Genomic DNA, 11,021 nt, shown 5'->3' with positions numbered 1-11,021 from the left:
GGAACATACTCGGATATTTAAAAATCCCGAGAGTAAAAATAAATTTCGAAAACCCTTAAATATATTCAAGGTAGCGAGAATTAGTGAGAATTTTCCCGGTTATTTCTCAAGAATATTTTCAATTAATCAAGGACGAAGTTGTGAAGTTTTATTTTGGAAGGACTTATGTACAACAAAATGAGGGAGGAGATTGAAAGAAAAAAAAATAAAAAGGGGCTTTTTCGATAACACGTGTCTAGTGGTTGAGCAGCCACTTGTCTCGTATGTGGCTTGAGGAGGAGCTGCCACATGGACCTTCTTTTTCTCCTCCTCTCATTTTCGCCACATTTCCTCAACCCCTTCTCTCTCTTCTTCTTTCTTTTTCTTCGCCTCTCCTGCGCGCTCACACTCTCAGACCTGCAAACAAAAAAGAAAAAAAATTGTTAGGTCAAATCATCATCATCGCTGAGCCTCACCATCACCACCCGACCTCGCCTCTCTTTTTCTTCCTCTCTTCTCTTCGCGCGCCAATAGCCGAGCTCTCTCCACCACGCGCTTCAGGCTGAGGAGAACGAGATGCCGCCGCGAGTCACGATGACGCCGGACCGGGAAAGAATGCCGGGGAAGGCGTGAGATTTCACCGAGGGAGCTTAAGTTCACGAATTGAGGTGAGAAATTATTCTTCCTCAATTTGGATTTCGGATTTAGGGTTATGTTTAAATTTGGGGGTTTTGGATCCGGGATGAATTCTGTGAAATTAATTGGCGTTATTTGGACTTGGAGCTCGATTGATGGTGTTTGTGTCTTGAATTTGACCATTGATTTCGGATTTCTTGGTTTGAGTGGATTTTAGCCGAAAATCTCACGAACTAGGTTTCGAATTTGGGGCTTTTTGATTCTGCGTTTTAATTGATGATTCTGAGATGTGTTATGACTCTTTTAATGTTTGGGTGATGATTGAAAGGCATGGTTTGAATTTTGTTTGAATTTTTGGACGAATTATTTGAAATATGTTGTCTTGACCTTGTATGGTTTTGAGGTTTTGTTTGGAATTCTGATTGTTGTTGTTGTTATGAGGCTGTGATGATATTGGTAAATTCTGGAAATTTTGGATTGAGTTGTTGTTTTGGCCGAGCCTTGTTTTGGCCGAGTGTCGTTTTGGCCGGGAGATGTGTTTAGGCCGTTATGTCTCGTAACGTGATTTTGAGCCTCGTGAAGTATTTTATAGTCGTTTATGATTGAATTGAAATATTTCCGGGGTCGTTTGATTTTCGATGTGGTTTCCGGTTTGTTGAGAACGGTTTTTGGTTAGTGTGGGTTCAATTTGATTTAGTTCGGGTTTTGGGTCGAGATGTCGGGCTTTGAATTTCAGGATTTGATTATGAGTTTGGAATCAGGAAATTGACTCATTATCGGATTCCGCTACTTGATTACAGATTTAGACGAACGAGCTAGAATCGGCAGAGTCGAAGGCAACGAAGTCGGAATTTGAAATTTTCGAGAAAAGAGTTATCGAAGTTAAAGCTCGATTAACTCATGAGTGTTTTAATCGCTTATAGCGTTTAAATACTCTAAATACTCTTAGACTGATTATGTAAGAGAAATTTAATTTTCTAGACCCGAAAATAATGAAAATATCTCAATTAGACCCACTACTTAAAAAAATCCAAAAATGGATTTTTGTACCAATTTTGGACGAAAATACATTCAATTCAAAATAAACCCTCTCCATCGCTTTCAATCTCTTTCACTCTCACCCTCTCACTTACTCTCCACACCAAATCCGGCGTGAGCCCCCATTCCGACGCCCAACCACACCAAATCCGACCTCCTCCGACGTCCACCACACGAAATCCGACCGAAACCACCACAAATCCGACCTCCACCAAGTCTCAAGCTCTCAAACTTCCATACCTCAAAATGACAAAAAAAAGGTTAGTCTTTTTATGGTTTTTTCATGGTTTGATTAGTGTAGGATTGATAGGATACAAGATTTGAGTGCTTATAAGTTATTTTATGTTGATTTGAATGAGATTTGGAGGAGAAAATAGTGTTTTTTTTAACTGGAAATTCCGATGAAGACCATCGGAATCCATCGGATTCGGTCGGATCCGACTGAATCTGACCGAATCCGATGGATTCCGACGATCTTCATCGAAAATATCCGACGCAATCCGACCAATTCAGACACGTTCCGATGAGTTACGATGGTTTGAGAATCCGACGAGTTCCGACGTGCTTGAATTTTTCGTTTTTTTTAATAATTTAAGATGAATAAAAGAGTTCTTTTTTTATTTATGAACAAAATATACTAATAGTTAGTTGTTTTTTTCGTAATTAATGATTAGTTGTTTTTTTTTTAATTATGAACAACATAATTAGTTGTTTTTTCTAATTAATGATTAGTTACTTTTTTATTATGAACAATATACTAATAATTAGTTGTTTTTTGCAATTAGTTTTTTTTTTAATTATGAACAACATACTATTAGTTGTTTTTTTTTAACTATGAACAACATACTAATAAGTAGTTGTTTTTCTAATTAATAATTAGTTGTTTTTTTCTAATGAATGATTAGTTGTTTTTTAAACATTGTGTTTTTATGTTAAATTTACTTATAAGTTGATGATATTTTGTTTTATGTTATATAATATGTTATATTACAAAAAGTTAAATGAATTATTGTTATTGAGGTTTTAGTTATGAGATCTCTTTAGTTATTGTAGGAAAAATATGAGATTAATCTTGTTGTTATTTGTTTGTTTGTTTAATTATATTAATATTTCATGATAATTAAATATTAATCGTGTTTTAAGATAAATTGACGTTTCTATGCGACCACGACTTTGCGGGTCGAATCACAGACGGTGGTTCGGGATATTTGAAGACGGTGAAAGAAAAATTCACCGTTCTCGATCTACTTCAAAGGGTCGCAGAGACTCCGTTCGCCCAATTCTTCGAGGGAGTACGCTAAATTTTTCTACGGTACTTCTACACTCTCTTCTTTTCCATAAGATCGACCCAACGAAAAGAAGAGAGATTCATTTCGGAATAGGAAATAAACGCGTGAGATTCGGAAGACTCGAATATGCGTTAATAATCGGATTGAGCATGGAAGATGGTCCTTTGACGAAAGAGCAAAACGAGCGGAGGAGCGATAGGCTCATCACGAATACTTGAACGGTGTGTCAAACGCCAGGTTCGACGTCTTGGTCAACGCGTTCAAGACATGTCAAGATCCGAACGTCGCGTACAAGCTTGGATTATGTGTGTTTGTCTCGGGATATCTCCTCGGAGTAGAACAATCGAACAATCAACGACAAGTACCTCTACATGCTTGAGGACTTTCCGTTCTTCTATTCCCTGGCATGGGGGAACATCTCGTGTGTTGAGACTGTGTCGTCCCTCTTGGTAAATTTGTTGTGCTACTACGAACGAGTAAATGACAAATTCGCAAAAGAGAATGTCCTACAGAAGGAGACGAAGTATTTCTTATCCGGGAATTTGCATGCGGTGCAATATTGGGCGTTCGAGGCAATCCCGGAGATTGGTCAGCAGTTCGGGAATAATGCCAGTGTTCGAGTACCGAGGATGCATTCTTGGTCAAGCACTCGAGTGGTCACGCGCAAGGACGTCGAGAAGATTTTGCTAAAAAAAACGGTAATTTATAATTTATAATTTTTTAAATATTTACAACTATACTTATCTAACTTATAAATATTCATCAATTTTGTTGTCTTGTAGCTTGGCGTTTTTAAGATGTTGAGACCATGGTGATACGAACCTCGGCCGACTAAGCTCCGAGATCTGATACCCCAATAGCACAGCGACGGATCGTCTACAATTTAGGAACGAAGGTGGATCGAATGGCGCCACGGACGGATGCGAATGGCTGTCTGATGAGTCGGGTTTGAACGCCACAAGACTAGTCTTGATAAGTTCGATAAAAGTTCATAAGAACTCAAGAGAAGTCTCTCATATATTTTTTTTATAAAAATCTGGATGCCCTTTCATTAAGCTTGAAACCTCCTTTAATTAGGAAAATACAAAGCAAATTCGGAGTACATTGTTGCCCTAGTTTAAATGGGCCTATAAAACATTATTTAAGCCTGATAACATTAAAATTAAAAGCTTAACTTAATACCTAACACATATGGGCTTCATTAAGCATAACTAAAGCCCAAAAACACTTTAAAAAGACTCTAACTTCATCTATTATTTTTAGCTACGAAAATAATAAATAAATAGCTCAAACTGCTTAAAACGACGTGAATAAGGTTTCCTTTATTTGCGCCGCCCTTGTCCTCGTGGTTGGGTATTCTTCTTGCGTCGCTTTTGGCTCTAGCTTTATATTTCTTCCATTCAGCTTTGTTCAAACCATGAAACTCTTTGTTGAAGTCTTGTACTCTTGAATTAGGAATAGGCTCGATGAAGCGCCTTTGTTCCTTCGCACGTGGGATCACATCATTCTCTCTCTCTTGAAGAAGATTTGTCCTCGAATCTTGTACGTTGTTGAATTCAAAGATGGGAGAGAAAATCTTGACCTTCTTCGTTTGAAACGAAATTACTTCGTCCTCCATATTCTTGTTATCCTCAAAATAAGGAACTGCCAAATTCGGGACTTCTAATTTTATGGGAATAGACTCCTCGATTAGCGTAGTCACTAACTCCTCTCCCACAAGAATTTCCTTTTCTTCAACAACTTCGACATGTTGGGCATGTTTCTTCTTCTTTTGTTGGAAGGTCTGGTGTTCAAACCAGATACAAAATTTTTCTGTCAAAACATCCCATTTCTTGTCAAGGGCCTCTACCCTTTTCTGTTCAGCACCACTTTTGGATTGTTGATTTTCTTCAATTCGATCCAATCTCTTCATAATTTTTTTTGTTTCTTTCGAAATTATATCCTTTGCTACACTCAAAAACTCATCAAAATCCATCTTCTTCTTTTTTTTTTTCTTTTTTTTGTTCAGATCCCCTTTTTTTGGATATGTCTCTTTTTTTTTTCTTTTTTTTTCTATTTTTTTTTTCTGGAAAATGTACTTCAACAAAAAAAAAAAAGGAATACAAATAAAATGAAAAAAAAAAAGAAAATTGGATAAGCAAACCTAAACGTAGAGCACAACTATGATACCACTTGATACGAACCTCGGCCGACTAAGCTCCGAGACCCGATACCCCAATAGCACAGCGACGGATCGTCTACAATTTAGGAACGAAGGTGGATCGAATGACGCCACGGACGGATGCGAATGGCCGTCTGATGAGTCGGGTTTGAACGCCACAAGACTAGTCTTGATAAGATCGATAAAAGTTCATAAGAACTCAAGAGAAGTCTCTCATATTTTTTTTTATAAAAATCTGGATGCCCTTTCATTAAGCTTGAAACCTCCTTTAATTAGGAAAATACAAAGCAAATTCGGAGTACATTGTTGCCCTAGTTTTAATGGGCCTATAAAACATTATTTAGGCCTGATAACATTAAAATTAAAAGCTTAACTTAATACCTAACACATATGGACTTCATTAAGCATAACTAAAGCCCAAAAACACTTTAAAAAGACTCTAACTTCATCTATTATTTTTAGCTACGAAAATAATAAATAAATAGCTCAAACTGCTTTAAACGACGTGAATAAGCTTTCCTTTATTTGCGCCGCCCTTGTCCTCGTGGTTGGGTTTTCTTCTTGCGTCGCTTTTGGCTCTAGCTTTATATTTCTTCCATTCAGCTTTGTTCAAACCATGAAACTCTTTGTTGAAGTCTTGTACTCTTGAATTAGGAATAGGCTCGATGAAGCGCCTTTGTTCCTTCGCACGTGGGATCACATCACATGGACCGGAGAGCGCGAGTTCTTCGAGCTACTAGAGACGCAACTCAGTCAATCACTCTATTCGACTGAAGGTGAAGACGTGGTTGAGCCACGTAATATCGAGGAATAGATTGATTTAGTAGAGTCAACGACGAAAGATACCGGTGTACTCAGACAAGCCGAAGAGGACGAGGAGGAGAAGTTGTGGAGTAAGGAAGACGATGACGAAGACCATATTTCGGATACTCCGCGAGTATCTCGTCGAGTAAATTATATTTTAGTAGTTTATTTATTAATAAGTGATTAGTTTATAATTTTGAAATTAGTTAGTAGATTATTTATTAATTTGTGATTAGTTTATAATTTATTAATTAGTTAGTAGTTTATTTATTAATTAATGATTAGTTTATAATTTATTAATTAGGTAGTAGTTTATTTATTAATTAGATAGTATTTTTTAATTTATTAATTAGTAAGTAGATTATTTATTAATTAGTGATTAGTTTATAATTTATTAACTAGTTAGTAGTTTATTTATTAATTAGTTAGTAGTTTATAATTTATTAATTAGTTAGTAGTTAATTTATTAATTAGTTAGTAGTTTATTTATTAATTATTGATGAGTTTATAATTTATTAATTAGTTAGTAGTTTATAATTTATTAATTAGTTAGTAGTTTATTTATTAATTAGTGATTAGTTTATAATTTATTAATTCGTTAGTAGTTTTTAATTTATTAATTAGTTAGTAGATTATTTATTAATTAGTGATTAGTTTATAATTTATTAACTAGTTAGTAGTTTATTTATTAATTAGTTAGTAGTTTATAATTTATTAATTAGTTAGTAGTTTATTTATTAATTAGTTAGTAGTTTATTTATTAATTAGTGATGAGGGTATAATTTATTAAATAGTTAGTAGTTTATAATTTATTAAGTAGTTAGTAGTTTATTTATTAAGTAGTGATTAGTTTATAATTTATTAATTTGTTAGTAGTTTATTTATTAATTAGTGATTAGTTTATAATATATTACTTAGTTAGTAGTTAGTAGTTTATAATTTAGCATTTCAGTTCGAACATCCTGAGCGTGCTGATCATCCCGCACCTCCCGCTCGTCCCGATCATCTCGCACCTCCCGCTCGTCCCGGTCATCCCGCTCTGTGGGCTTTGACGAAGGATATGTGGAATCAAATGATACATTCTCAGGTGACCGTCTTGAGAGCTCTGAGTACGAACGGTCGTAGACTAGAGAGAATGAGGCGAGACCAGGTTAGTTTTAATTTTCGTTTAATAAATAAGTTTCTAATCAGTCGTTTCTATAAATGTTTAGTTTCTTATTCAGTATTTTGTGTCATCAGCTTACAGATTGCCATGTTTGAGAAGATAAATGTCATGTTCGAGGACGTGACGGGTTTACCTCCGGGGCCGTTACCAACTACGCAAGCTAGTTCACGCCATCGACATCGATCGTGTAGTCCTCCTCCTCCTAGTCCTCCTGGTCCCCCTAGTCCTCATAGTCCTTCTCCTCCTCCTCCTCCTCCTCCTCCTCCTTCACAGCCGTCCTGTTCGACGAAACCGCCTTCTTCGACGCCATCTTCGACAAAGCCGCCCTCTCCGAGAAGGAAACGTTTACGGCGGCTCGATGTATCGGAAAAGATGCTCCCACTATCAACCTTAGCGCAGAAGAGGCTGATGCCGGAAAGAGACTCGGTACGAACGCCATCTCAGAAGCATCATCAAAAAGATACTTTTCCCTCCGATTTCACGGACCCGACGCGATCGAAATACTCCTCAGAGGTGTGGGTAACGCCGTTAAGACCTTTGAATGAACCAAAAAATTATTATTTCCATGACTGCGTGAAGTGGACCCGCACTTCTGAACTTGAGGGGAAGTTCTTGGGCCGAGTTTATGTCAAGGTCACCGATGTGGAGACTGAGTTCTTCAAGCTCCTATTGGAAAATGAAAAATGGCTAACAGATACGGTAAGTCGAATTACATTGCTTTGAATACGTTTATAAATCAAAAGTTAATTAATACGTTTGTTGTTTCATACACGATCACAACATATTGATGCCATTCTGGATATGCTTCGGAGACGCCAATGACAATATGCGGAGTTAGTCGAGACGTATGTATCATGGATTCCCGGTGGGTCTAAAACGTATACGGTCGTTATACGAAGCAAGAGGAGAACAAAAAGATAGCCGCTGAACAAGGCACAGAGGTAGAGCTCGTAAAATGGGATCACAGAGTAGTGTTGGACCCGATGACTGGTTGCAGAGATTCCCAAGTCATTCCGTGGACTAGAACGCGAGAGATTTTGTATGTCGTCAACTTCAAGAACATGCATTGGTTCACGTTCCGGGTCGATCTTCAAGAGTGGACCATAATCGTCTTGGATTGCCATAAAGATATTGTGCATATGCAACACAATTCAGCTGATTTTTATTATCTTAATGTTTATTATCTTATATTATTATAACATTATTATGTTAACATATAATTGGAGTCCAGCGTTACCGGCGGTTATGACGAAGTCGAGGATGTTCAGCGAGCATCCAAGGGCAAAGTGAGAGCTAGATGGCGGCCAAATTCCACTTCCACCGTTCCTATGGCTAGTCGACCAAACCGTGCCACAATGTGTTACAATGTATGTAATTTGAATAACAACAAGATTAAGAGTTTTTTGTGTATAAATTTTGTGGTTTTGTCTTTCAGTGGTGATTGCGGGATGTTTGCAATCAAGTATGCAGAGCACATCCTTGTTGACGCGGGGTTCAACACACTTCTAAGCGAGAACATGAGGACGTTCAGGAAGAAATGGTCGACCGACTTATTTTTCCAATTAGAAACGCGATGATATGAATTGATGCTAACGTTTTTGATGTGTATTGACATTAAATATTTGGATATTTTTATGACATTAAATATTTTAAAAGGTTATTTTAATGTTCGCTATGAAATTAAACAATAAATAGTAAATATAAATATAACATAAACATATACATAAACATGAACTTCACATTAAACTACAAATATTCAACAAAACACGTACAAAAGTTATGACATAAAAATACAAACGTCATAAATTCAAAACAAACAAAATAAAAGATGAATGTTTTCACTCTCTCCAAGTGCATGTCTTCCTGTTATGGGCCATACCACCACATTTACCACATTTGCGGTGAATAACAACTTTTTCACCTTGCGAAGGGTATCGATTGACCCTCCGCCTTCCTTGTTTACTTTTCTTTGGTCGATCGGCTTGTTTCTTTTCAATTGGTTCTGACACCTTCATGTTCTTTATGTCATCCGGAACGTTCCACTGATCGTCATTCCCAATAGGATATATGGATTCCTTATACATCTCAATCCATGTCTCCTTCGAATAGAAAGGACTGCATAAAGAATAGATGTCGACACTCCTGTGTTGTGCCGATGCAATGCCATGCTCGCATAGAATTCCAAGTAGTTGTGGTAGCCCGCACGTGCATGTCTTTCTTAACAAATCAACATGAAAGTCACCTCTCTCGTCTTTGACATGACATTCATACATACCGAGTCCATAGGTATTGACGAATTGTGCCTTGCCGTTTAGATGAGCGAGATTATCTTGAAACTTCGGAGACAGTCTTGTATCACATTTCCTAGCCATTTCTTCTCGATCAAAAAACCACGTTTGAAGTGTGAATATAATACACTCAAGCAACGTGGTAATGTGAAACGTTCTAGCATTTCTCGTTTTATTGTTGAAGCTTTCTGCATTATTACTTGTCATTATATCGTACCTATACAAACTGTTACATATTAGTGATGTTTTATATCTAGTTAAAACACTTGTAATGACAAAATGAAGAGTTTGTGTTTTACCGTTTTCCAGGGAAAAATTCTCTTGCCCACCGATCAAAACCAACTTCCTCCAGATACTTAGCCATCTCAACATCTTTCTTTCTCAATTGCCGAAAATGAGCTTCGAAAGCGGTCTTATTGAAAGCATAAGCGGCGGCATTCAGTTCAATGCGACAATGATCGGTCTTGAATTTATGTTGGACATTTAGTTTCAGATGATGGTAGCATGCTTCGTGAGGGATACCAGGGAACACTACCTCGAGACCATGTATTACATGATGCTAACATGTCGATCGGATATGAATGCCAACTCTTCAACGTCTTCAACGATATCTTCTCTCTCAACTTTCTCAAAAACCAAATCCACGAAGCATGACACTCGCTATCTACTACCCCGAATGCAAGTGGATATAATTGTGAATTAGCATCCATCGCAATTGCGCATAGTAACTATCCACCATATTTTATCTTAAAAAATGAAACGTCTAATGATATCACCAGTCGACAAGACTTGAATCCTCTATGACACGCCCCAATAGAAAAAAACGCGTACTTGAATCTATCGCCATCTTTCAAAAGCGCAGTCAGAGTCCCAAGGTTCTTCTGCTCCAACATGTATAGCCAAGATGGTAACTTCTGATAAGATTCTTCTGGCGTACCCCTTACATATAAAATTACTTTCTCCCTGGTTCTCTAAGCTTTCAAGTACGAGATGTCAACACCCCATCTTGTCTTGACTTTCTCTCTTACATTTTGTAAGGAATACTCAACCATAGAGCTAATACTGTACTTATCTGTAAAGACGTGACCAATAACCCAAGGTGCAGCTCCTCTATGTCCTTTTGTTCGAACCACACGTGCGCAAGAATGTCTACTCTCATACGACGTAATCTGCCACATATCAGACCACTGCACAACACCCCTCAGCTTCCAAGTGCACATCTCATTTTTGCATATGACATACCATCTCCCTTTCGAAGACGATTTCACTCTAAACTCAAAATTATTTTTTAGAACAAAAACATGAATCTCTTGCTTCATCTGTTTCTTGGACTCAAACTCATTCCCGATGTATATATCTTCTGTGCTACCTATTGCATTCAACGGTTATAATACATATAACATAAAAATTTTCATTTAAAAATATAAGTACATCTCATTCTTATTACTTGTGGAAGAATTTGGCAACTGACTTGGACCGTCATTATGTTCTTCCTTGACAAAATCATCGGTTGTGAAGTTGGGGGCATTCCATGAGTAAGGCACGCAATCCGTTGGTGATACAACTTTATGAGGGTTACGTGATGGTTCACCGTGTCCCGATGGTTCACCCTGTCCCGATGGTATTGTAAAATGTTTTACAAAATCTTCATATTCTTCGGT

At 37.2% G+C, this 11,021-nt stretch overlaps 1 protein-coding gene and 1 long non-coding RNA gene across 3 annotated transcripts; one reads left to right on the top strand and one right to left on the bottom strand.

Annotated features, from left to right (window-relative positions):
• The first annotated feature begins 341 nt into the window (after positions 1-341).
• On the top strand, positions 342-4,026 carry LOC149404050 (uncharacterized). Of its 2 annotated transcripts, none has more exons than XR_016294022.1 (4): positions 342-647; positions 1,416-1,913; positions 2,845-3,640; positions 3,725-4,026. It is a non-coding gene; the product is annotated as an uncharacterized LOC149404050 (long non-coding RNA). The 2 variants fall into 2 exon arrangements; XR_016294021.1 differs by having other exon boundaries at positions 2,797-3,640.
• Positions 4,027-8,910: 4,884 nt separating this feature from the next.
• Positions 8,911-10,253, bottom strand: LOC149404049 (uncharacterized). Its single transcript, XM_089607371.1, has 3 exons — positions 10,137-10,253; positions 9,660-9,823; positions 8,911-9,577 (listed from the first exon to the last, which is right to left on the bottom strand). Exons 1-3 carry the CDS (start codon positions 10,251-10,253, stop codon positions 8,911-8,913), a joined length of 948 nt encoding a protein of 315 aa, XP_089463497.1.
• Between the last annotated feature and the right edge of the window lie 768 nt (positions 10,254-11,021).

Source organism: Urtica dioica, chromosome 2, assembly GCF_054948205.1.
Source record: "Urtica dioica subsp. dioica isolate 48M chromosome 2, U.dioica_male_clone48M_v1_H2, whole genome shotgun sequence".
NCBI classification, from domain to species: domain Eukaryota; kingdom Viridiplantae; phylum Streptophyta; class Magnoliopsida; order Rosales; family Urticaceae; genus Urtica; species Urtica dioica.
This window is presented reverse-complemented; position numbering and strand designations above follow the sequence as displayed.

What these genes read in the sequence shown, in the direction of transcription:
- LOC149404049 (XM_089607371.1), bottom strand. Translation starts at nt 10,253, where the DNA reads ATGTTGGAGCAGAAGAACCTTGGGACTCTGACTGCGCTTTTGAAAGAT. An exon ending in GATTCAAGTCTTGTCGACTG is followed by an intron (nt 9,824 to 10,136) that starts GTGATATCATTA and finishes CATAAATTCAAG; the next exon opens with ACCGATCATTGTCGCATTGA. An exon ending in GAATTTTTCCCTGGAAAACG is followed by an intron (nt 9,578 to 9,659) that starts GTAAAACACAAA and finishes CAGTTTGTATAG; the next exon opens with GTACGATATAATGACAAGTA.